Below are 27,789 nucleotides of genomic sequence, written 5' to 3'. Positions count from 1 at the left end.
GCCAATAAATTGGCCCAGAAATCTGCATTTTTAACAGTTCCCAGATGGTCCTGGTGATATAAGAACAGAGAAAATTATAAAAACTCAGACGTATTAATATCCCATTCAAATAAAAACAAGAGGAAAAGCAATGAAAAATAATTTGAAAACTTTAATGATGTTTATACACTAAAACATAAAATCTTTTAAATAAGGTACATTCAATTTCTCAGCGCATCTAATATTCAGATAATTTACATTAAAACATTAAACAAAAAAAACATTAAACAATCACCTAAATAATGCATTTTCTATAAAATGATATCATAGCTTATATAGGTAAAATTATATTACAAAAACACACCACACAGGAAGGATGGCTGTACCTATTAGGAAATGCTACAAACTTTCCATTAAAAAATATATTTTATCTCTTTCATTTGTCATAATAAACAGAATATATAATTTTTTCTTTCTAAAATTAAGTCCACACTGTTTCCCTTTAGGACAATAATATGTACAAACCTTATATCTGAATGAATATAAATAGCAAATACTGTAATAGTGTTAGATATATTAGTACTTTTACAGAAAAAAAATTGGCTTTCTGATAAAAGCCTCTAGACAGCTGAAATCTCAAAGCTATTTAAGTTAGACATTCCCATACTTAGTAAGGCACAATGAAGTCTAGTTTCTTATTTCCAGTTGAATTACTTTAAGCAGTAATTAAGGAAAACATAGTCAGTAGGTACTGGACCAGATCTGTCAGTTGGATAAACTATTTGGGGTTTATTGAATTTTTGGGGAGAAGTTCATTCTTTCTTCATACCAAAGTCTTTTGTGTTTGCCCTGGGCCCAAATCTAGTCCTCAGTGATGAGAAAGAAATCACTGCAACCCCTCAAGTGCCTGAGAAACCTGAGAAACAGTTTACTCATCCACCGGATCTGGTCCACGGGGAGGAAACAGCCCCATGACCATTTCCTGTTATAAGCAGCTTATTTTCACTGACTGGACCTGGTTCCCTATCATTTCTAGAAATAGCTTCTGATACAGTCTGTACATGGTGAAGCTGTGAAGGAACCTGATGGTCTTTTTCAGACTGTGGGAGACCGTTTTGGGGAAGTGGTATGTTTTCAAGTGCTTCAGTGCGTGCATGAGGCCCTTCAGAGTGTCCTGGTCGCCGTTCTTGACCCTCCACAGGCTGAGCAGCTTCAGGATCTGCTCACCTGAGGATGTGCAGGCCTTCGTCGTTTTCTCGATGTCTTCTGTTGTGACTTTCTTCCCGGGCAATCTTTCCATCAGGCTGCGGAGCTGCTCGGAGGTGAGGTTCGTGTGCCCGAGGTGCCGCTGCACGCTGTTTTCACACAGGTCGATATCTACACAGAACAAAAGCAGAGACAGTCACACCATGTATATTCTTCTAGTGCCGCCAAACTACGCTGAGGCAAAGGCAAGAGTTCTCCACATGCTATCACTTTAACGATAACCTTTTCCTTTATGTTTTTGGGTGGAGTGGAGTTAGTGGTGCTAGTTATTTCTGAGAGCTGAGATGAATATTTTTGTGTTATTGTAAGAGAATGTACTATATAATCTAGGCAGCCAACAAAGCCTTGTGAGAAGCTCTACTGTTGAAAATCATTGGTAGAAAAGTACAGGCACATCATTCTCAGTTTAAAAAAAGTTTGAGGTATTAAAACCATAACATTTCAGAGAAACAGAAAGTATTCAAATTAGTTATTTTGCAATATAAACTTTCATTTGTTGATATCTGACATATGTGCTGTTTTAAAAGAGTTAGTTGCTTCAAATGGTCTTTAATAAATAGCATGAGAGGGTCACCACCACAGAGAAGAAAATTTAAAAACAGAGTAATATGAGGCCAAGGAACGTGGTGGTACACACAGCCTAGAGAATATTTCCATAACGAGCTAGGACATAAACATAAGAGGGAGTAACTAATGTTTCTGTTAATGACATGAGTCATTTAGTATCTGAGCCCTAAGGCAAGTCAGTTCATCTTTCTGGGCTGAAATGTCCTCGTTTATAAAATAGGGATTCGGTCCTTTCCGATGCTAACAGTCTGTGATTCTCCACTTCCCTTTCTTTTGGCTTCAGGGCTAATTATAAGTTCAAAGAATACATTTTGTCTGCTGAGAACAGAAGAAAAGTTTACTCTTTGCACCAGTGGAACATTCAGCTGTCAAAAATGTTGGTCTCCTAACATCTGTTGCCTCAGTTTCAAATGTTTGAGGCTTTTAGGGTAGGGCCAGGACTCCTCGGTCATTTTACTATAGTGAAGAGGCGAATGAATTTCTCATTGACATTGTCTGACTTGTGAAAAATCTCCCGTATTTTCTTCTGACATGTCTTCTCTTTGCTAATTGAATTCGGAACTCTTTCCGTTAACCTAAAGCTTACGGTCCACACTGTATGAAATTTACTTTTACTATTGGATTATCTCATCATCATCATCATCAACACACACACACATGCATACACACACATGCACACAGGCACACACACATGCACACACAGACACTCACTTTCCAAAGGAGATTCTTTCGAAAACTCTATAACATGGTTTTAACTAGCCTTTTTCTCCAAGAAAGTCAAATACTTTACAGATCTTATCTCATTAATCCTTACAACATATGCTATTAAAATGGTAATTTTAAAATAGGCTATGTTGTGAGGATTAATGAGAGGCTAGCTGTAAGGCACTGGGAGGCTCTCTAGAGAGAATTACCAAATAAATACAACAGAGCTTCTACGTAGAAATGCAAGGTAAGATTCAAAATGGTTAAAGAACTTCTAGGAAGGTCAGAGAGGATGCTAATAAAACTGCTGAGGGATGTAAAGGCAGATTTCCTGAGGTCTAGCCCTGCACTTGCAATGCATTGTGGCTTCTTTATACACTCGATAAAGAACGAGAGGGACCGGTGGGGGGATTGAGAATAAAACCCTGCGTGACTGCTCTAGAAACAGCATCTACATCATCGTAAAACCCCTTCAATTCAACAATAATTACAAAAAGAAAACATCAGCCACACAACTAGCCCTATGATTAAAGGGTATCTTTGATTTCGGATCGACTTGTTTATTTCGGGCTATCATACCTTGGATGATCTTCTTGACCATATCCTGGTCTTTGTTTTGATGTTTCCATAACTTCAGCAGCTGGAAGGTCTGTTCTTGTGAGCTGTGTCGTCTCTTTATCCTCTCCACACTCTCTGCATTTACTTTGGTGCCAGGCAAATTGTCCACCAGGACACTGAGCCAGTTAGGGGTGAACTTGGTAGGGACAGCAAACCTGAAGAATGCCTCCTCACACAGGGTAACATCTAAAGGAAGGTGGGAAAACCAAGATTTACTCAACAATTGGATTCCTGGAAGTCTACTGGACAAAATCCAAAATTTTAAAACAAACACAATTGAGTTTTTAAAAAAATATATTATGCTAAAACAAAAATTTTGAATCAAATCAACCTTCTGTTGGCTGGTCTAAGTGGTAGACTGCCAATACAACTGGGCTTATGTCCTTTCTAATGTTCTTTTAGAGTGTTTTGGGGGAGAAAGTTTAATAAATGTTTAATAAGAACTTAATATTGCTATAAACAAATTACAGAAAAAATTGAATGATTTAATGTAAATATTAACATTCTGTTAAAGATGTTCCTAGAGCCCACAGAATACTTTGAGATAAGGGCCAAAACAAATACAAGCATTGCTTTGAAAGGGGCTTGAAAATAATCTGGAATAGTGTATTATTTTCTGTACATACACAAACACATAGTTTACCTTTGAGAATAAGAATATATGTAAACATATAAGCACGTATTACATAAGAAAAAGTCTCACACACACACACAAAACAAAACGTCATTTAAAAAAGAGGTACAATGGCCTGAATGCCTGGGTAGGGTCAGTATATCCCAGGGGTTAAGAGTTTATCTTTGGATGCATCAGGCCTGGGTTTGAATCCTGGCTCTGCCATTCATGTCCTATATTGAACTTGAGTAACCTTAACCATGTTTTTGTAAAGATTAAAGCCCATATAGCAAAGAATCTGGCAGATGGTAAGTACTCAATGAATGACAAAAATAAAAATTTAAATGTATTAAAGAGAATGATAAAGTTAGAAGTCACTCCTTTTACTATCCCTTCCTTTATTCCATTTTTAGATAAGAAAGCAGAGCAGCTAAATGACTTGTCTAAGATTTTGATTACAGTGAAAATATGTTGGGACTGGGTTGGAATCTTAAATCTCCCAATCCACATTTCTATGCTTGATACGCTTCTGTGTCATACAAATAGATGCTTGGGGAAAGTCAAGCTGGTTCATGACACTGTTTAGCTAAATGCTAAAAGCAGATTATCTTTGGTGTAATGAGTCCTCTGTAGAAGGTGTGAGATTAGTCTAGTGGTAGGAGTGACGGGGAGAGGACACCATTCTGATTAGTGACATCACTGACATGGGATGCATTCAGATAACTTGAGCTCAGAGCTAGTGACCCATCCTGAATAAAAAGTTCAGGACAAGAGGAACCTGGAACGCCCATGTGATAGACACAGTATTACCATAGGACCTATGGCATAGGTAACAAAGCCAGTTTTTACATTTCTAATGTGTAATCAGTTATGTCATTGTGCTTCTTAGTTGCCAGTTTACACTTTGGCTAATAATACAGGTATTTTTAAAAGTGATAAAAATGGATAGCAAAAAAATGCTGCAATTTGGACTCTGCTCATTGGACCTCAGACATAATCTTTATACCACCCTTTCTCCATGGGTAAGATTTGAGTAAAGTAGAAAAGGAAAAAATCAAGGGTTTAGAGCATGATCTATGAGAGATGAGGACTTTTTGAAGGACTTTGAGTTGTGGCTTTAGCCATATGGACAGAGAATAGTCTTGGAATAGAAGAGCTGATCAAAACTCAAGAAAGGGAAAATATGAGTTTGACTAACAAGGTGGCCAGAGGGTCTTGTATTCAACTCAGAGGTGGCATGAAGGCTGATGTTCTGATCGATAATTACCTATTCCACATCTGTGCGTCGAGTCACTGTTTCCGGAACATATATTGTCATGCGTTGCATTTCCTTTCTGAGTCAGAAGGAGACCGAATGCACTGCAGTTGGTGTGTTTTCTACAGGGTGCTTTAGAGGACGTCTCATTGGAGAAGAACCCATCTGGACATCTTTTGCAAACCGTATTTCGCTCTGGGGTTCCTACAGGAAATACCGAAACATTTAGCACCTTCTTCTCAAATACTTTCACAGCAGATACCCTCTTAACAAAGTTTTAGAAAGACTTTCACTTAGTTTTAACTGCTATGTTGCTAAGTTTTTACTATTAATGCTGTACCAAACTTCAGGCATTCTCATTTTTCACTTCATTACACAGACAGAACAAAACTACAGTTAGCCCCTTAGGCGGTCTCCCCTCCCAGTAATACAAACACAAGCTTGTTTTCTGTTACTTACAAAACATTTCCAAAATGTGAAAGGAAAGGGGAGAAGGGAGGGTGTTCCTTAGTCCTGAGTGAGCTACAATGGCATTAGGTCTCATTGCCTACATATTCTTCATACAATTATCCTGGAAAAGCATCGAGATAGCCCTTGTGTAACTGCTGTGATATCATTCTCCAATATCAGTACCCATTGACTGCTACGTCGTTAAATTCTAATCGGTAGCTATCGAAGTTCTTTCTTTCCTGAATCATAATTGTGAAGCAACTCATAAGTATGCTAACCCTGAGAGATAAAAATTTACAGCATTATAATAAACTCTTGAAGGTGGCCATAAAGTTGGCCACTGACTCAAAAGCGTAAGTCTGCAGTTAAGCTACACAGTAAATGGAAGATGATATACCGTTTGCTTAAACTGTTGAGTTTTAAGAGTCTGGTTGTTACAATTTCAGGGAAGGGTGACTGCAAGGGCATCTTATTTCATGGTGGAAAAATACTTGACAAATTTGGAGAAATCACGGGTAAGCAAACTTGAATCAGTCAACAACTAACGATGCTATTAAAACTAAATACCTTCAAACCCTTGGCTCTATCATTCATGGATAAATCATACATTACAGTGCATTTGCATATGAAAATACCTCCATCTAGTGTAAGCTAGTTGAACAGATTTAGACTTCAGTGTTCTAATGTGGCTTTTACAGGCCAATTCTGCCTTATGCGAGGTAACAAATGTGAACAGGACAAATGAAGCTGTGGGAAGTTAATAAACTTCGGTTATTAAAAATGTGAACCTCCCACTTCATATCAAATCTAGAGGTGGGGGGAAAGAGCAAAGTGGTTTGGTTCTCATTTTATCTCTTGATTCTTCCAAAGGGACTAATGATGCATTGGCCAATAAAAATGATGAAGGGCTGGCAGAAAAAAAAGAAGAGGTGGGAAACCACGGGCAGAAAACCTTCACATATTTAATGCCACCCCCAGTGTTGCAGTGACAACATCTTAGGAACCAACTTACAAAGAGGGCTATTTTTTTTTAAAAGCACTTTCTTACTGTACTGCTCTTTTTAAATGGCATGCAACTCCACACCCAATTCTACAATATCCTAAGTGAAGGTGTTTGGGCAGGAAGTCCATGGTGTTCTTTCGTTGCTAATATTCTGGAAATAAGTGGACCTGGACACCTGGATCCCAGTCTCCCTTTGCCAACTGCCAAGTGTTCTGGAGAGCCAACTGCACAAAGAAAAACTTGTCATTCTTCACATACACATTGATGGGTTGGGTCTTTGCATGCATCTCAGTGAGAAAGTCATCGGTACAAGCCATTCTCTCAGGTAGCTTAGCCTTTAAAGTTCTTTAACAAAAGAAATCCAAGCATGACAGAAGTAAAGCTTCTCAGTGTCTTTGGAGGCTTTACATAATGACCTTGCTTAATAGGACTTCCCTCTTTTATAATTGGTAGAACTTTTTACAAAGAAAGATTTATCCATCTAAGTAAAAAAGTTGGCCTTATTAATACCAGTGGAAACATACAAAGTACAATCTGCCAGGCCAATGCCACATGTCATAATGATGAGAGGAGTTTTGTTCTACTGTTGAGAATTTCACCATGCTGGCCCCAGGTGCTGACATAGGAATTATAAGACTAACAGATAGAATGAAGTAAATAAAATTCAGAGTCAATCTAACTTCAAAACAACGACAGAAAGGAAGGGTTGATAAATATTTCTTAGAATAACATTGCATAAACCTTCCTTCTCTTTGGGCTGGAAACTCTTATTGTCCCTGAGGAACGGGGAGTGAGAGGTAAATAAGCCCACTGTGGTACTAGCTTACTTCATTCTACAAACAGATTTCCATGCTTATGTGAGAAAAATCCTTGCTATTTCCATTATTTTATCAAATCTTTCTAATTTCCAAGCTGCCTAGTCCCTTCATTAATTTTTCTACATATTCAATGTACTGAATTGAATTAAATGGATTTGTTTTTGTTGTATTGGCTTTTCTCTTCTGCAACTTGGCTTAGCTTTTGAGTCCCAAAGTATCATCCAATAAAAACTAGGAAGTGTTACTAATTTCTCCCTTAAATACTCATACTAGAGGTACTTTAAGGAGCCATCATGCAGTTTGCACCTTCTGTGATTAATTTTACAAGATTCACAACTTAGGAAACAATAGATTTAAATATTTGAATATGCTTGCTTTGTACTTGTCATCTAATAATTTAAACTCTGTATATCACAACTTTTGAAGGTTAAAATAGTTCCAAATAATTAGCTCCTCTAAACCAGTGGTTGTCAACCAGGGGCAATTCTGCCATCAGGAGACAATTGGTAATGTCTGGAGACTTCTTTTGATTGTCACCACCGAGGGGTGGGGGGGTGGGGGGGGCATCTAGTGACTAGAGACCAGGGATGCTGCTAAACACTCTAAAATACACAGGACAACTACATACAGAAAGAATTATCCAGCCCTCAATATAAGTGGTGCAGAGGCTGAGAAATATGACTTCTAACTGAGTAATCAGAATTTGTACTGATTACTACAGAAATTTGTACTTAATTTCCTCCAGAAATTAAGTGAATTACTCCTCATTTTCTCAAGCTATGAGACTACACTGAAGCTTCATGAATGTGGTAGGAAAAAAAATGTGGGTTGCAGCTTTAAAAAAGTCAATGCACACTGGCCTTAACCTATGCTGTTCAAAATGCAAAGAGAAAGTATTTTGTTTGTAGACAAGTACTTACTCTTGGCTTGACAATCTGTTTTGTCTAAGATAAAGAATAAGCTCATCGGTGAGATACTGCTGCAGTCTTTATCCTCCCAGACACTCAACTCCCATGCCAAAGGAAGAACTAGCTTCATTTTTTATAATGAAATTCATTTCCCTTAGCCATTCTCATTTTTTGCATAATTAATTATAACTGCTCATTGTTAGCACTGCAGAGCCTCATCAATATCAGCATAATTATTCTCTTGGTATCAATTAAGATTTCTGATGTTTGTCAAAAAGCACCGCAGTTTGAAGCTGTCCATGCTGAAGTGAAACAGAGAGGTATCTATCAGCTATAAACAGTGCAACTCAGAGTGTGTCCCTTTAAAAAAAGCAATCCATCATGCATCTCATTAGAGAGCAATTTGCTGCATTTGAGATTTGTCACTAAATCGCCCTGGAGCAGCAGGGTATTCCTCTGAGAAATGGTCGTTTGGCAGCAATCCAGACACATAGTACATATCTAGCAGGTTCCATTACCTTTGCAATTTGCTATCCTTAATATCATCAGACAAAAGTGTTCCCTTAAACTTCCCCTACTACTTGACTTTGTACAATCCTAATCACTTTGGCAGCGTGTTGGAAAGCTGATGCATACCAGCTTGCAGAACTCCGAAGCCAGGGGGGCAGCTCCTGTGCTTCAAGCAGAACTCCAGCTCGAGGTAGCGCCCTTCCTCGCATTCGCACACGCGGTTGTGGGTGTGGTTGCACTCCTGCTTGACATACTGCAGCTCTTTGCACACTGTGTTGCAGTACAGACACTCGTCACTGGTGTGCCAGGTGTTTGTGTAGTAGTTGTCAGGACAAGGGGCACACACGGTCTTCCGCCGTGCTGTACAGTGCTGTTTTAAGTAGGTGCCGGGGGGACATTTGTCACACATCAGCTGGCGAGAGGTGTCTGGGTCATAATGAAGGTACTTTGGGGGAAATATTTCTTGAGTGGTCCATTTAATGGAGATGTCCAGGAACTAGAAGAAAGGAAATAGTGGCAATGTCAGCATGGAAATAGGGTGGTTCCTTTGTGCAAAGGCATCGCAAGAATCAAAGAGTCCTTTATGAACTTCCTACCTGCTGAGCGGCACAACAAGGTAAGTTCAGAGGCCGCAATTCTTGCCTCTATTCGCTTAATCTCAAAGACCAAGATGGGGATGGCAGCACATCAATATTAAGTAAATTCAGCTCATAGACCACCGGAGTAGAAAGCTTATCAGAATAGAAATTATTACAACTGGCTGTATCACTAAATAACCCTCGTGGCCTCAAAGACACTGTATCTCCCTGGTCTTCATGATTTTCTCTAGATGATTGAGTTGGATGAACTAGTGGTTCTCAGAAGAGCATACCATACCTCTTCTAAGACTTAATGATTCCAAACATATAGTAAGTAAAGAGGTGAGAAGTACAAAGTTTGTATCATGATATCAACAGTCATCCTGATCATTCATTCATTCATTCATTCATTCCACAGGTATGCATTGAATGCCTACCAGGAATGTACCAGGGAGATGCTGGTGAGTGAGGCATGGTCCCTGACCCCATAGAGCTTGCAATCCACTGGAAAGAGTCCTAGAATTTTAAAACTGATATTTCCTCCAGAACATCAATGGCCCAGTCTTGACTCTCACAGGTCAATTGTGTCTAGAAAACTAAATGACTACCTCTCTTCTGAGAAAAACTTCAGAGAGTAGGTAGGGTTTCATAAGTATCCATACATATGGCAAGAAGAATTCTGTGCAGAAAAAGAAAAAAAAGACGATTTTTCAAGCTTGGGAGGGCAGCTCCAACTAAGCAGTCCATCTTGTATTTTAGACACACAGGGTCTTGTAGGGAGCATTGACGTAGCTCAGAAGGAACAGTGTTCTTTGTATGTAGGGGATGGTTTGTTTGCTTTTTATTATTTGATTTTGGGAAAGGGATCAACACTGACTATTTTCATGCTTTTGGGAGGTGGCAGGCCAAACACAGTAAATTTTTCCAAACTCTTCTTTGCAGAACTCAGGAAATGTCACAGAAACCCCTTGACCCAGGAAAAGCATGCCAAGCTAAGGAAACAGCACTCGCTGTGGAATTAGAGTGACAAAGGTAAAGAATGGCCTCTTTTTTTATAAGCATTTGGGCATTTTAATCTGAGTAATTTCATTCACTTCTTATTGCAACACAACAAGCATCCGGGCTGACTGGACCTGATATCAGCTGATAAACTAGAAGAAGAGAACAAAGTATCTCACTTAGGGCCATTCACGTTTTATCCAAGAGAAATTTTCGGAGTGCTATGATGTTAAGGACTCCTAACCAACAAAACATAGAGTACAGTGCAAAATGGGGATGACACCTCATAACCTGAGGTTTACTGAGGAAAATGTTCTTAAATTTTCCCTTCCTTCCTCCCTTCCTTCTGTCCTTCCTTCCTTCCTTCCTTCCTTTCTCTCTTTATTTTAAATTTAAAAATTTTTAACATTGACACTATTGTACTAGATGTCCCCAACCCCACCCCACTTTGTCTACCTCTACCAGCCCCGGCTCCCCATCCCTTGGCCTCGGCTCCCCCTCCCTTGGCCTTCAGCACCAATTGTCCAAGTCCATGGGGTATGCACATATGTTCTTTAGCTAATCCCTTCACCTCTCTACCCAGTCACCTCTCCTCCTTCCCCTCCCCCGCCCCGCCTCTTCTCTGGCACCTGCCAGCCTATTCCATGTATCCATGCTTCCAGTTCTATTTTGTTCATAATCTTATTTTGTTCATTACAGTCCACATATTAGTGACATTAGTGAGATCAGATGGTATTTGTCTTTCTCTAAAGGGCTTATTTTGCTTAGCATAATGCTCTTCAGGAACATCTATGTTGCTGCAAAGGATAAGAGTTTCTTTTATTTTTCTTGGCTCATTTGGAGTGGGTGGACATTAGAAGAAATGAACCAGAATGGTGTGAAAGTACTGGTTTGCTCCTAATCTTTCAGAAATAAATGGAATATATTCATTCAACACGCATTAACTGAGTACCCACAGAATACCAGGCACTGTAGAAGGAAGGAACAGAGCATATGGTGATGCACAAAACTAAGATGGTCTGTGCCTTCAGGAGCTCACAGTCTAGCGAAGAGGCAGAAAGCAGAGGAGAAATAAATAGTTACAAATAATGATCAGTGTTTAAAAGAAACAAAGCAAGATGAAATGACTTCGTTGCTTCTTGATCATTTGAATATGTTCTATAACATATGGCTATGTCTTCTTTCAAGGCCCTTTGTGTAGATTGGACTCAAATATTTCTAAAATACTCAATGTTAGGAAATAGAATTTTCCTGGTGCAACTTGCAAAGACACGGCAAGCAATGAGAAATGCTTTGTTCTCTTGCTGTTCACTTCTGAAGGATCTGCTTCTTTCAGAACACTTGTCTTGCATGCTACTGCTGAGTGAGCCCCCTTCTGGTAGGGCTAGCAGTCCTAAGACCCCCAGCCCAGCTTGCCATCATTCCCCCTTTCCCATTTTAGCACAGTGGATCAGCTATGCCCACTTATTCAGTGCCTACTCTCCTCCCTCACCAAGAAGTGATGAGGATGGGATGGGAAAACCCCACAGGTGGTGCCTGTGTTCCTCACTGGAAGAAGCCATGCAAATATAAGATCAGACCAAGAATGCTGACTCGATTTGTATTTTTCTAGGCAATTGGACATGGCACTATTGGTTTCCTGAAACCATGCTTTGGAAATTAGTTACCATTTCTTCAAAATACAGAGAAGTTGAGGTGAAAGGAATCCACAGAGAAAAAGATAAATAAGGTTGACTTAAGAATTAGAGAGCAATTGTATTATTGAAGGCAGTTTCTCTAAGGCTACTGGATAGAATTATCCTATATACTTTAAAAAATAGGAAAGTCTGGAGGGACTACAGACTTGTTTTCAGTAAGTTGCATGGGGCCTCTGTGTTTCATTTGAAAAATTTCCACTTTGGTAAAAAGACAGAACTCTGTGTGGCCAGAATTGGATGTTTAGGTCTCAGTCTCTGGTTAGCCCCAATTCCCACATAAAATTTCTGGAACCAGTTACTGTACAGAGGACAGGGAAGATTAATAGAATGCTTCATCAGTCCTCCCTCTTACTTTATTTTGCATTTCCTGGAAATGCAATGAAAAAGATGCCCGCCTAGGAAGATAGGCTGTCTTAACATTGCCTTTATCCCCTCTGCCAGCTGATAGTACTGAGTTCAAAAATTTTTTTCTGTGTAAATTGCATAACCACTGAGGAGCATCTGCAAAAGCCAGGACATGTGCATAGGTGTGTAATAACAACTAGCAGAGGCAGAATTCAAACCCAGAGCGTGTGGAACAGAATACTATTTTTTGGCCAAATTCTTTAACATTTACCAAATGCCCTCACCTAGGCTATAACCTTCATGCAGTCCAAAGGTAGCCCTAAGGTGCTAATTTTTAATGTAAACTCAAGAGCATAGAGTTAGGAGATCATGAAAGTTAGAAGATCAAACAAAGCCTTCCTAAAGCCCTTGACTTTTCTTTCTTTATGCTAAGACTAGCTTTTGTCCAAAGCTACTGAGAAGGCCATTTCTCAGATGATAAGTAACTTGACTATAGCATTCTACTGGTGCACGCTTCTTCATAAAACACAAGAGGAGAATACACTTCCTCCAGCAAGTTTATTTTTTTATTATGCAATGCAGCCAACCCCATACTACTGGGCTTGCCCTCTGGTATGTAGAACCGTGAGTGACCCAGTGGGTTTCCATTTATGGAAAATTCATTAAGAGAGCCCACGCAAAGCTTGAAATAACTACTTGGTTTGGGAGTTCCTTTTGTGATCCCTCGTCATGATCTTTGCCGCAGAAAACTATTTGAGGACTATCCAGAGTTAGGTAAACTTCTGGTCAGTTGGGAAACCATGCCATTTTATAGTTCATCTTGGCCAAAAAAAAAAAAGAAAGAAAGAAACATTCAGGATATATATTATGGTGAGTTTCCTAAAAAGCTCTTGCAGTATGAACTATAAAGCTTATTTAAAGAAAAACAACTTTCCCCCCCCAATATTTTATATCAGAGCCTCCTGCAGAATAGAATGGAACATTTTTAATAAGTTTATGAGATAAAGCAATGTTGTTGTGAGTACCTTTGGGCTACATCTATAGGAGTTTATTCATTCACTCATTCATTCTTTCACTCTTCATTCATTTGATAAATATGCATTGGCTGCCTAAAAACACACACACAGAAAGAGCCATTTTTCCTATGGAGGTTAGTTTGTTTGATTTCCTACAGACTTAGAGTGTAGTGGCTCCTTTGTATTTTCCTCCATTCCTTAAATAACTCATTTATTCAGCACTTACTGCAACAATTACTATGCTTTAGAAATACTGCTAAGCAATGGAGTTGAATAAGTTAATGTTCCTGTTTCATAGGAACATTCATCTAAAAGCCCAACCTGATGTTAAATACTCATAAATCACTGCAAAAACAATTGGTTGCAGAAGGAAAGAGAAAGAGAATCAAGAAAGATTCAACAGAGAAACAGGTTAGAAATGAGGAGGGGCTGATGTGAAACACTAGTAATGGAGGAAAGGAATGATAGATATGATCTGTTGGCTGGCTACATGGGGAAGAGGGACTAGAATGAGCAATAAGAACATGCCCACGAATTCTAACCATTAGGTATGTGGTATTGCCATTAATTAGTGACAGAAGAAGGAGGAGACGGTTATGGAGAACGACAGTGGATTTAGTTTGGAACATCTTCCATCTATGAGACTCAAATGGACATATGTACTGGGAATTCAGGACATAAATGCAGCTAAGATCAGATATTTTGGGGTTATAATCATGTAAATGAGTCTAGAGGCAAAGAGATCAGATGGCTTTACCTAAGGATATTGTATACAAGCAAAAAGGACAAAAATGTTAACCCTTGGGATTCATAAATATTTGCAAGATGGGATAAAAAAGAGAGAGTGTTTAAAAAAAAAAAGTAGGGATATCACAGAGAGTTTCAAAAATGCTAAAGGGATAATGAATAATCTAAAAAGTGCATGACATGGCATAATTAGATCAATGTGAATCGACAAAACACTTTCAGTTTGGAACCTGCATCTAGACTATGTACCCCAGGATTCCAAACCCAGTTAGACCCTGGGCCACTATCTTACCTCTAAAATGAGGATAATCCTTAGTTTACCTCTCCTTGTACAACTGTTATATTTTAGATGAGTAAAGGGACACAGTAAACTTGAAAAAGAATAAGGCCCCAGAAAAGTATGAGGCACTGTTATACATGCCAATTGCACAGGATGTGAAAAATGGGAGACATTTTGAATCAGACACATTTCTGGAAGTATTTTCAAGTTTTTTGTCCAGTAAGAAGTAACACGCCTAAAATGTGGCTTAAGTTGATTTTCTGCCCTGTCCTTAACTGTCTCTAGGAAAAGCATCTCTGATGTGTTTTTAATATCAGCTTCAGTGTTTTCCCACCTGGTATCAGTTTCTTGGTGTAGGTCACATGTTTCAAGGCAGTTCCATGGGTTTCCTCAGAGAGCCTCATACACCTTAAGTGCTTAGCACAGTGTCTTACACATAGCAAGTATTCATGATAGCTGATGTGATTTCATTCAGTTCAACAGATAGAGTGAATGAGTATCTACTATGTGTAATTAGGATCATTGATGATTATATAGATACAGATAAATATCCACATTAAAGGATATGTGAGCAAGGACAAACACAAAAACTGCAATTTTCTCATCTGTAAAACCATAGTGATGACAATCAGTCTAAAGGATTGCACAAACTGTTCCATTTGTATTTAGCTTCCATTCCACAGGAGAATGTGTGAAAAAAGCAGGTTGTTCATTTGAGAGGTTTATCTGCTCCTGCCAGTTCCCGACCTGAGGGTTTACCACTGCTTAATACTTTCCACAACAGCCAGTTGCTTGGCTGAGGATTATGCCTGTAGGTAGGAAGTAAGAGCAGATGAATTAAATCTGTTCATCTACACAAAACTGATTTGCTCCCAATAGCTTTCGCTAGGCAAACAGGGGAAAGAAAACATAAGCAATTATGATTTATTAGATGAATCACTGGGCCAAATTCTACACTATTTTGCTTTCCTTGGGGCTGAAGAACTGTCTCCAAGTAAAACTTAAGTTTAAAATGTGATTTTTTTTTGGGGGGGGGGGGGTTCCCTTCAGACTTTTCCTTTAGTTGTTTGAAGGCTTTTACATTAATTAGCAGTAGCTTGTTTATTTTTGGCATCAACCAGAATTGTCAGGGCAGATTTGCTTATGATGCTTTTGGTGCTTCAGGAGTGTTACAGACAATTAACATTTGACAGATTAATAAATAAAGGGGGAAAAGCTCTGAAAAAAAGAACATGTAATACAGGTAAACACTTAAAACTTCCCAACAGATGTTTGTAGAAATCTCACATACTTTGGCTCCCAGATCTTAACATTTCTTCTTTTGGGCTTCTGTTAATCACCAGATTTGAGATATAACATCAATTCTAAAAACTTCAACTCAGTAGCAAGGTTGGTTGCAATTCTTCTTATATTTATATCCATTCAGGCCTACTTGATAAGCACAGGGTGGAATCACAACAGTTTTCCATCAATAGTCCCTGATATTTGAGGCTCAGAATTGGCAATGCATTTATTATGCGGATAGTTTTTAACATCAATTTTTAAATTCCATTTTATTTCTACAGTGTTTTCCTTTGAAGATAGTACCTGGCTCACAACATCTTATGAATCTCTTTTGGTTGCTGATGACCTAGATTAAAGCTCAATCAATATATGGTCAAGGACAGCTGGTCAAAATTAGAAAAGATTGTGAAATGGAATAGAAACTGGAAGCAGAAATGAAATAGAACAGCATCTGATTTAAGCATGTAGATATTTACTCTGTGCCTTTAACAGTGAAACACCATACTAGAAGCCCTGTGTGTAGTAAATAATAATAGCCAGTATATTATAATATTACTAGAGGCCCAGTGCACAAAATTCATGCACAGGTAGGGTCCCTAGGCCTGGCTGACGATCAGGGCCTGCCAGCTGCTGGCCAGGGCCTTCCTTCCCCAGCTGCTGGCTGCTGGCCGGGGCCTTCCTTTATTCCATGCTGCCTCCTGGTGATCTGTGCATGTCATAGCGAGTGATAGAACTCCTGGTCTCCCAGTTGAACTCCCGTGGGGACACTTTGCATATTAGCCTTTTATATATATAGATTATACAGTATAATATAACCAGTATATTATAATATTATTATATTATTATAAGCCCTTTTATTATCCATCCCCTCCAACCATCTTTTCTTTTCTTTTTTAGAGAGAGAGAGGAAGGGAGTGAAAGGGGGGGAGGGGGGAGAGATAGAGAGAGAGACAGACAGAGAGATATTTGTTGTTCAAGTTATTTCTGCATTCATTGGTTGTTTCCTGTATGTGTCCTGAGCGGAGATCAAATCTGCAACCAACTGAGGGATGATTCTCTAACCAGCTGAACTACCCAGCTAGGGCCCCCTCCAGACATCTTTGGGGAGATAGGATTAGCCCATTTTATAGATGAAGAAACTGATTTTCAGAGAAGGTAAGTGACTTGGCAAAGGCCAGAGGGCTAGTACACATTCCAGCTGAGATTCAATTCTACTCTAAGCCTTTAATAACTGACTCACCCCCCTGGGGACTTACATTCTTATAAAGGAGATAGGCATATAAATGATCAACTACAATGTAGAATTCAGTAAGATCTCTCTTCTATCTATCTATTGATCTATCGTGAATGAAAAAATGGAGCTGTGGAATAAAATCTGACAAGCTCAGAGGGCACATGGCAGGCCTGACAAGCTTACTGAGCAAAAGTAAGCACACAGGATGGTCTAATCATAAATCCCTACCTGGGCAGGCCATGGCAGTAGTCACGTATCAGGCTTATAGCTCCCTTAGCAAAGGTCAGTTTACCTTCAATGAGCCCTTTCCATTGTTCTTACCCACCTAGGATAACATACCTTTGAAATGTCAGAGTAATTTTCTTTTCTAGACTCCTCTAAGGCACAACTGTAGGCCCCAGGGCACGACACCACAGAACCCCTTATCTTGTTCCCCTCGTATTGTCTCGTCATCATGCTGTGTTATTAACTATCTTGTACCCCCCCAATGTAAAAGAAGTGTGTGCTTCTTCTTTTGCTTTTGATCAATCTAGAGATTTCCCTTGTTTTGCTTTCTCTCACCTTCTTAATCTACCACTAGTGAATTTCATGTACCTTCTTTAGGTTTTCCTTATGATTCTAAATGCATAAAAGGGACTACAAAACTGCCATTCTTCTGAGCATTTTCTCAATTCATTGAGACTGTGTTTCTGGGCTTGTCCTCAAAATTTTGCCCAAATAAATTCTTATCAAACTTTTCTATAGGCTGGGCATTCTTTTGTTGATTCCTTCTATCTATCTATCTATCTATCTATCTATCTATCTATCTATCATCTATCTATCTATCATCTATCTATCTATCCTGGTAAATAATAAATTCTTCTCACACAGCCTCTCTGGAAGATGGTCCTGTGAGACTGAGCAATTAGCTACACTTCACACATAGCAGCAGCTTCTCAGTCAGGCACCCCCTCGAATCTGCTTTCTTTTCTGCCTTACACTTCTTTGGCTCACTCTTGATTCCCTAGGATTGCACTTTCTAAGGAGGTACTAACACATAAGCGTTTGCCTCTGGCTCTGTTCCCTAAGGAATCTGGGCTTAGAACTAAGTCCAATAAAGAGGCCCAGGCATTTAATTTCAAAACAATCAAAAACCATGGTGACCCCTGGAGCTGACGGAGAGAAAATGAATGAAAATACATTGGCATTGTTCGGTCCGGGGATCTGGCCCTCTGGGGTCCCATCCGGAGGTGTTCTTAACCCTAGCAGAGAGAATTCTGGATTGAAAGCACCCACAGAGACTCAGTTCTGATTTATGGGTATTTTTCACTGGACTCAGTAACTAGATCTAAGCTCTTGTAGGGCAGAAAAAAACTTAGCTAGCTAACCAATCTTAGGGAAAACTACTCAGTTTTCTCGTTCATAAAACAGATACTAATCTCTGCATGATAGGATTTTTGTGAAAGTTATGTGAATCATTGTGTGTGACTTTCATATATTCTTAGAATGGTGTCTCTTTGTTTTACGGTTTCCTCCTTTTGGCTCTGTGTATGTGGGTAGAAGTTGTCCTGATGAAAGACAGAGATTAATGTACCTCTCTGTAAAGGAAGGGTCAGTTGGAAACAATGAAAAGAAAAAGCATGATCCCTGTCTATTTACTCTCCCAGAAAAGTGTGTTTGGTTTAGAGTCTCCTGTTAAGTATCTGTTTACCTTCTCGTTTTAAAGGCCAGCTAAACTTTTAAGTAATCTCAGTTCCCTAAATTTTGAATTTTTAGCATCAGAAGAGGTTCTTGCACATGACTCCTGCTAACAATACCTTTGAAGGAAAAGGAGTTTAAATTGATCATCTAAAGCCATAGATTTGAGTCACTTGTGATTTTGAAGTGCTCTTTGCAGTTACTGTCCCTCAATGATCAGAGATATGATTGTGGTTTGGCCACTGTATAGGTCAAGACTGCCTGAGTTTTATGCTGCGCTAACAACTTCAAAATCTCAGTGGCCTAAAAATAACAAAGATTTATCTCTCACTCATGCTACATCCCTGATGGGTCCACTGAAAGCTGTTAGCATTGTCCTCTGTCCAGGACTTAGGATGAGACAGCAACTAATATCTGGAACATGGCTGGCTTGTTGTGGAGGAGGGAAAGAGAAAAAAAATGTTGGGGGTCACATATTGGCCATTAAGCGCTATAACTCAAAAGTGACTTATTGGCTAGAACTATTCACACCACACCATCCGCCTTCCCCACCAGAAGGAAGCCAGGAGGTGCAATCCTAGCAAGTTTCTGGAAGGGAGGAGAAATGAGAACAATTTACAAACAGCATTAACAACTACATCATCACTCAATAAACATCATTCATACTCTTTAGTTGACCTTTATTTTAAAACAATCTAGTTGATTTTTTTTCTTTTCACCAGGCATTAAAATAAGAGACAGGAGTGTGGGAGCAGAGGGTTCTGTCTATCATCCAGGTGGAGTATTTGTTGTAGTAGTTAATGGCCATGCCAACCTACTCATTATCATGCTTATTCTGCCTGAAGGATTGACATTTATTCTAAAGAGAGGTATGCAATTGTCAGGTACTCCCTTGTGAATATAAATTCAAAGAAAATTCTGCTCAGTGAGAATAAGGAGACCATAATTATACCTCTGCATTAAGTCCTGAGGGAATGTATTGGACCTGGCTTCTAACTAAATGGAATATAGGACATAGGCACATTAATGACTCCATGCATACTAGCTAAAGACAACAAGGACTTGTTTCAGGGTGGGAAAATAGTTCTTAGTTTCAAAGAATAACCTCTGATCCTAAAACAAGTACTGCTACTTAAAAGTAAGTGGCATTTTGAAAGCTGCTTCCTCTTGTGATCTCATTGACTTAAACAGAATTTCTTATACATGAAACCAGCTGAGCAGAAGAAACTTTGACAATTGCAACAAAATAGATTAAAACAAAACAAAACAAGACATTCCTTTAGGAATAAGTATATTTGATTTAAAAATATATTTTAAAACTTTAATATTAAATAATAAAGTATTTAAATACAACTACTTATTTGTATTGGAATAGTAAATAATACACAGTATAATCAATCTTTTTTAAATTCCTTTTTTCAGTGACAGAGCTGAAAACTGAAAAAGCCTTCCACATACACCTGGTCCAACACCCCTATTTTAGAGATGAGTAATAAGACGCAAATAAGTGGAGTCACCAACTAGACCTTAGAGTCTAAAGCAAAACTGAGAAATGAGATCCCTTGCCTCTTGTCTGCTGCTGCAGAGGTCTTATTGTCAGCATGTCCCACAGATGAATTCCTAAATTACTTTTTGTTTTGGTGGTGGTAGTGGCAATTAATGGTAGGGGGAACTTTCTAAGGAATAGGGCCCTGATATCTATATTTTTCTAAGAATAAAAGAAATAGTTTTCTGAAACAAAATAACATTACTGTGTGGCAAGAGAATTGAGGTTTTTGGATCAAAGACCAGAAAAGAAAATTGAATTTACTAAAGGCAGTCACAAAGCTTAGATGAATTACTGTCTTACTTTAAATCTAAATTCATCTTGACACCTATTTTTCTATTTTAGAGTTGATTATTTAAGAGGCACTTACAGAAAGTGCTTCCAAGGTACAGACTAAATTGAAGTGAAAATCCTAAGGCTATTCTTTCTTATTTTTATAGAAGATGCTTCCAGGAAATTAAACAACGTTTTCACAGTATTAAAACTATAATTTTGGAGATAGAATTTTTATTTAACTCACAATAAGAGGTAATAAATCAAGCCCATTAGGAGCACATTACTTTTTTTAGAAGAGCTTCAGGAATGACATTGCATTTCCTTCTGCATCTTCTACCCATTTATGGTCAGGCTGACTCAGTTGCTTCTGTGAAATTGGGGTGAAAAAAAATCTACCCGACACCTGGGAAGTTATGTCACCTTGTCGTTGGCGAAAACCATTTTAGTGTGTCTGTAGACTGTTCTGGCCTTCGGAACATTAATTTAGAGAGGCCAGGTAAATGCGAGAGGGAGCCGGGTACCACACAACTTCTTACCTAATGTGTTGTAACCCTATTCTTATCCCTTACAACTGTCTAAAAGAATTCTTTTTTTAGACATTCTATGCTAGTTACCCCAAAATATTCTGTGGTAGTGAGTTCCAAAAACTAATTACATGTCGCATAAAAATACTGTCCTTGTATCTATTTCAAGTTGGCCATACCTCACTCTTTCTTCTTGCACAGATAGTTTACAGATGTTGCTAGGATTTCCGATCCACTGGTTCCTGCTATTGTGGGTTGCTGTTTTATTTTGATTTTTGTTTTCTTTTCCAAACATGGCTGCTATTATTGTTCATATTTGCATTTTGTTTACCAGACTATCGGTATCAGAAATGTGTTCTGGACCAGCTTCCTTCGCTCCTCTCTTGTCATGTATAATTAATCATCCTTCCCCCATGGGTTTCAAAACCTACTCTATGTTGATAACCTAGAATTTTTATCTCCAGCTTGGATTCTACCAAGATCCAAAATTTTTTTTTTAATCTAAATGCCTACTTGATATCTCCATTGGCACATTTTACAAACACATAAGATATATCAAAATCAAAAATGAGCATCCATGCCTGAATCAACCAGATGTGACAATCAGAACACAGGTTTGACTGAGCTTAGGCAGCACCTCCGAGGGTCAATGTATGAATCTAGTTATTATTTTTTTTCTCACTTAAGAGTGGGCCTTCAAGACCTTCATAGTAAAAATGTACAGAAAATATTTAAATATCAGTCAGATGGGTAAGGTGTTATATTTATATCTTGAAAAATATCAAAGCCAACATTAGAATGTTAAGTCTTGGGCAGTAAACTAAATTGTGTGGGAACATCCATGGAAACTGCTGGTAGGTTATACAACACACTAACAAATCTCGCCATAGCTCCTTTGACTCAGCAAACATTTAGTGTCAGGTACTGTGAAGACCTGGGGTGGAAGGGTGTGATATAAAATGAAGAAGATGGAAATCAGTATTTGCAAAGAGCTCATACTTGGTTTGCTATAGGAATGGAACTATCCCCTGAAAGTTCTGCAAATTTGTGGGGGATTCTGTTGTTAAGAGGGCTGTGTTTTGCTAGGTGTCCTGAATAATCAAGACTAAGCCCGTGTCACCCCCATAGAGCATCATCCCCATACGCTAAGGTTACAGGTTTGATCCAGTCAGAGCACATACAAGAATCAACCAACGAATGCATAGATAAGTGGAAATAAAAGGAATAACAAATTGATGTCTATCTATCTATCTATCTACCTATCTATCTATCTATCTATCTATCTATCTCCCCCACTTCCTATTTCTCTAAAAAAAAATTAAAAATGAGCCCATGTCCCACATACTTTCAATTGTCCTATTTACAAACCTGTTTCTCATTGACTGAGCTTAGATTCCAATTCCATTTTATATAGACACAAACTGGTTTTTGCATGCTTTCTATAAATACTGAATTTTCTCAAAATTCAACAAGATAAAATTTGATAGAAGCTACTTTAGTTTTGTTTAAAACTTTAGCAAGATTTATTCATCATCTCAGAAAATCATAGCAGCAAAGCCAACGCTGATCATGGCTTTGAGCCCCAGTGAGACACGTGCTGCAGTCTTTGTTCCTAATGGTCTGTTCATGACAATTGTACATAAAGCTGCCAACAGATCACTATTTCATCATGTCTTCTAGTGAAGCTTATTTTATAAATTACTGTCCTTTTATTTCTCCTTTATAGTATAGTTATGCTGGTGTAGTGAGGTTCAAAAATTATGTATATAGGTAAAATATGTGCACTCTAAATTTCATTTCAGGAGGGCAAGGAAGTTGTTACAAAGGATTTACTTTAAAAGTCCTTGGAAGAAGTGTAATATGATTGAGAAATACTGTCCTCCAAGGTAAAATATACAAATTCACTGATAAACTTGGCATCTCTGCTGTATAGTAATAACATAAGGGACAGCCAAGCCAAGCACCCTTAGTCAAGGCCTCGAATAATACAAACATAAATAAGCCTTTTTTTGTTTCAATCTACTTCCCAGTCCTTTTTTTTTTTTTTTTTTTTTTTTTTTTTTGCTACAAAGGAGAAACTCAAGCTAAAAGAAATGCTGTTGGTTAATGAGATGCTAATGGGAATAATGCTTTTCACAGAAAGCTTTCAGAAAAGGGAACTCGCAGGCAGGGGGCTGAGGGTTGCTTAAAGGAAAACCCAGGAGGCAAGTCAGGGACTAGGGGAGTAAGAATATTTGAATGTGTGTTTAGTGTTCCCTTGATAGACACTGCCATAGCTCCCCTTCTAGACCACAGTGGATAAAACATCTGGCACAGAATGCCTTCTTCCAAACCCGTGGAATTTGACAACTGTGGTTTAAGCCTAAGAAATAAAATTGAAGACCACATTGAAGTTAGGAACTGTACTGAAGGTTGCTAGGCGACAGAGGCCAGGAAATTTGCTAGGGACAGGGATCAGGGATGTTTTGAACTGAGTATATGTCAGATTCTCCTAGAAACTTCACAGGGACCATTCTCTTAAAATAAATAAATAAACAAATAAATAGGCTAGAGAAACATGCACACACTCAAGAGGGGTGTGTGTGGGCGGGGGGAGGAAACCAAAGTAAACAACCACAAAAAAACCAAAAATCTGAAAGAGTACTATACTAAAGGAGGATCAAAGATCAGGCAGTTGTTCTGAGAAAAGGCATCTACTATCCCCTTCCCCTTCTCCTGCCTCCCCCAAGTCCTATTATCATAACATTAATTCAGAGCTTGGCACTGAGAAGGCCAATGGATGATTCTGGCACTTATGATGGAAAGTTTCAGGCACCAGTTAAAAATCTAGGCTGAGGTCGGGATTCCCAGTGGTCCCGGGGCAACCATGAAAGAAATGACTTGGTGATGTGACTGCCTCACCTTGCAGAGAGGTTCTCTGCGGACTTCCATTAGTGCACGTTCCAGAAAGCCCAGAACCATGGCAGTAACCTCAGTGATCACATCCCCTCACTGCCGCCTACCAGCATACCCTCAGCTCTCATAAAAGAGTCTAGAACTCTCCTTGGCCACAGAATTTCATTTCTCCTACTTCTTAGGTTTTAGGACACCTTGAGTTTATCTCCAACAATGAAACATTCTACTCCTCCTTCAAGGTAATGCTTAGTGGCCCTTAGAGCATCATCAACACTTCATATACACAATTTACTGAATGCTAGAAGCTAGTATCAGTATAAAGCCACAACTTTATGTGGTACTGTAGCATACATGCATTATCATCATCTCTATTTTCCAGAAGTGAAAACTAAAACTCAAAAGAGATGTGACTTGCCTACTGTAATTTATCAAGTGGTGGTACTGGTATTTCATTTGGGTCCACCTGATAACCACCACATTGCAACTCCCCTTATAAGTCCTGGCGGACAGGATCTTTTCTATTCCCAAGTCACCCACCACTTACCCATTTGTTACTTGTCCAATATCTGCTTCTCCATTAGGCTGAGAGGTGTATGGGCACAGAAAGGGTGCCCATCTTGTTTTACCCCTGTCCCTAGTGACCAGTGGCATGTCTGGTACAAAGTATGAAATATCTGTAATGCTTCCAGATCCTAGAACTGCACCTCAGTATTTGCAAAAGGGTAACTGGGCTCTTTATATGTAAGTACCAACTATCCATTTCCAATCATTTATAAAATAAAGTCAATCTCAAAATCTACAGAAAGGGAAAGGGAAGACTTTTCTTTTATTTAAGGTATTTATTATGTTCAAGACACAAAGTTTTCTCTTTTGATAATGCTATACCATCTATAATTAGTATTATCTACATATATGTTTATCTTCCTATACAGACCACATATAAAAACATTTATCTACATATTATTTATGAACACATTATTAGGTATGTATGGGATGTCCCCAAAAATGTATACACACTTTGAATAATTATTAATTCCAATGGGTTAAATCTGAAAAGAAAGAAACATTAATTGGGCTATCTGCTGTTAAGCATGTATACATTTTTGGGGACACCCTATATATAAATATATGCATGCAGGTGTTAATTATTTGAGGTAAAGACAATAATTAAAATGGATATAATTTAGTGGATATTCTGAAATTTAAGTAATTGACAATATGTATGTCAGTGATTAAATCTTTAACAGGATATTAAATGCTAGGAAAAATGAAAGTGTGCTCATATTAATAGCAGGATTACTTATACTAGTAGCCAAAAAGTAGAATGAGAAAATCAATTGTGGTGTGCCCATACAATGGAATACTATACAGCAATAAAAATGGACAAACTACTGTAATCCTACAATAGAGATGGTCTCACAAATAAAACTTTAAGTGAAAGTAGCCAGACATAAAAAAAGTGCATATGGTCCATTTATGTAAAGTTCAAACACAAGCAAAACTCATCTGCAGTGTTAGAAGTCAGAATATGGATGACTCATTCCCTGGACATAATAGTGATGGGGAGCAAGCCCAGGAACTTCTGGGGTGCTGGTAACATAGTGCTGCCTGATCCGGGTGCTAACTCACAAGTGTTCACTGTGAGAAACTTCATTAGGCATTATGTATGACTTGTATAATTCTGCCTGTGTGCTGTATTTTAATAAAGGTTTACTTTTAAAAAGTTCCCCCATAGTATCCATATTGGTGGATATAAATATATGGCAGTAGGTAAAATTAGCAAACCTTTATGTGGACTGCTGACCAACCTACTTTTTCTTTAGTGACTTTGCTATTTATTTACTTATTTATTTATTTGTTTATTTATATTTGTGTATCTCAGAAACTAATTGGAAAACATCTTAGGGTTCCATTCACTGTGGGTTGGATGTTGAAATGCAAGCATTCATGCCAACAGATTAAAAAACACTATGTAGCTTAAATATAGGTTTTCCTAACCTATTGTGAATGTCTGATTCATATCTTAATCTGTTTCTCACTTTAGTGACATAAAGGAAATGAGTCACTGGTCATAGAACAGTCTTCAAATCTTATTAACCTAATTGGTCAAATATCTTTTTTTTTTTAAAGGAGCTAAATCAAGTCACAGAGATTCCATTTTTCTCCAAATAGTATGTTAAAATTAACTTTTAGCCCTATGTAGTGCTCAATTTCAATTATTTAAATATACTTAGAACATAATTAACATTAGCCCACCAATATTTCCCCCATTATATTGGAATTGAGGACTGGAATAAGCCATTTCCAATAATAAAATTATATTAAAATGTTAAATTGCACAGTTACAAAGTGTGTATGTGTGTGTGTGAACTTTTCTTTTATGCCAGTTATTCGAAATTTGCCATAACATTTGCTTAAGTGGAGAATGAGCCTAATGTTCTATCTGTCATATAACTGTATCCAAAGTTTATTCTAATTATAATAGTTTTCAATAGACTGACATATCCTCCCAACTTACTCTAAGGGACTACTTTATTGGTAATAATAAGAATGGCCAAGTTATAAGCAAAGATGGTATGAACTACATGAGGGCGTTAATTTTTTGAGATCCAGACAGTAATTAAAATGGGTAAAAGTCATTCAAACACGAAAGGTCTAGAGCTCCTCTCCCTTCTCCATAACCCAGCAGGAACTTTCCAGTGTAAGGGGACGCCCTGGAAGCATGGTTAGCTTTAAAGAGGTCTCCTGTTCCAAACTGACCCCCAGTCTCTCCGGGGAGAGGGATGGAGTTGAGCTTCCACCCCATCCATCCCTCCATCCCTCCATCCGCGGGGAGTACAGAAGTCAGGAGACGGGGCAGCCACCCCAGCTGCCAGGGTCTGGCGCCCGCTTCCCCTGGGCCAGGGACTTACCATGAGCGCACAGCACAGCAACTTGTTCATTGTGGTCCCGGGGAAACCTCAGGCGCTGGGTGGCAGCAGCGGGGCAAGCGCTTCGGTGCGTCTCCGCAGCCCGTGCAGTCATCACGATATATATAGTGTTGCAGCAGGAAGTATCGGCTTGGCTTTGATCATTCATACCCTATCTGGGCAAAACTCTACACCTTTTTTAGGAACCTAGGGCGGGAGCGGGAGCGGGAGCGGGGGAGGCCGGGAGGGGTGGGGGATAGAGTGTGGTACCAGCAGCTCCGGGATTAACGCTTTCAGAACCGGGACTGAGAATCCGCGGGAGAGACAGGGCAGTGTGGAGTCCTGGGGGATGTCTGACCCCTGAGAGGGGGGAAAAAGCCCTCGGACTTTGGAACAAGGCTCCTCTGTCTCTGCTGCGCTCTGAGGTTTCCAGGCCCCTTCCCGCCAGCGGGCGGCCTCCTGGCAGCCTAGTCCGGAGGTGGGAAGGCTGGGCGCACGCTGGGGAGCCGCTAGGGCTCCTCCACCCTGACAGTCCCATTCAGCCAAGATTTGGGCACAACCTAGGTTCATCCCAGACACTTTATCGCTCTCATCCTAACCCTTTCTTCTGCAGTTTCTAAGAGATCCAATGACAAGACCTCTCATTTATGCACCACATTGTCTCAGAACATGGGGAGTTTTAATCATTAATCCCCCAGGTTGCATAGACCAGTTGCAAGGAACTTCTCTAACTTTTGGTCCTAAAGGGCAAGTTCTGCTCATCACCAAGTTCAAGGATAAAAGGTGAGGAAATCAGGAAATCAAGGGGCAGTTATGGCCAAAGGGGATCAGAGCTTCTGCCCCTTCAAATGGGCATGGTGCCACTAGGATTTCAAAGTGGGTCCCTAGACCAATAAGAAAATATTTAGAGGAAAAGAATGTCAGCCTTCTGCTATGATTGTGGATTTTAGAAAGACAGAAGGTCTTATTCATCTTTATCTCTCCAATGTCAGAATATAACAGCCTGCTGTGTTGCTTTTTTTTAATATATATATTTTTATTGATTACAGAGAGGAAGGGAGAGGGGAGAGAGAGATAGAGACATCAACCA

The 27,789-nt window shown here is 39.0% G+C and overlaps 2 protein-coding genes across 7 annotated transcripts in view; one reads left to right on the top strand and one right to left on the bottom strand.

Annotated features, from left to right (window-relative positions):
* COLEC10 (collectin subfamily member 10) overlaps nucleotides 1–27,789 on the top strand; it is a 289,303-nt gene that overhangs the window by 132,022 nt on the left and 129,492 nt on the right. For 4 of the 6 annotated variants that reach the window (XM_070392752.1, XM_070392751.1, XM_070392749.1 and 1 more), the window contains 2 exons: nucleotides 9,689–9,731; nucleotides 10,213–10,302. The exons of 1 other annotated variant lie outside the window; for it this stretch is intronic. The gene's annotated coding sequence lies outside the window, so the exon portion shown is untranslated. The remainder of the gene's footprint in view (nucleotides 1–9,688; nucleotides 9,732–10,212; nucleotides 10,303–27,789) is intronic. One more of the 6 variants, XM_070392747.1, reaches the window with a different exon arrangement.
* Nucleotides 201–26,748, bottom strand: TNFRSF11B (TNF receptor superfamily member 11b). Its single transcript, XM_070392745.1, has 5 exons — nucleotides 26,703–26,748; nucleotides 8,819–9,188; nucleotides 5,016–5,207; nucleotides 3,097–3,321; nucleotides 201–1,356 (listed from the first exon to the last, which is right to left on the bottom strand). Exons 1-5 carry the CDS (start codon nucleotides 26,730–26,732, stop codon nucleotides 965–967), a joined length of 1,209 nt encoding a protein of 402 aa, XP_070248846.1. The 5' UTR covers nucleotides 26,733–26,748; the 3' UTR covers nucleotides 201–964.

Source organism: Myotis yumanensis, unplaced genomic scaffold (genome assembly GCF_028538775.1).
Source record: "Myotis yumanensis isolate MYYU_CA2020_CCGP unplaced genomic scaffold, mMyoYum1.0.hap1 SCAF_15, whole genome shotgun sequence".
In the NCBI taxonomy this organism is placed as follows: domain Eukaryota; kingdom Metazoa; phylum Chordata; class Mammalia; order Chiroptera; family Vespertilionidae; genus Myotis; species Myotis yumanensis.
Note: the sequence above shows the minus strand (reverse complement) of the source record. Positions and strands in the feature narration are given on the sequence as shown.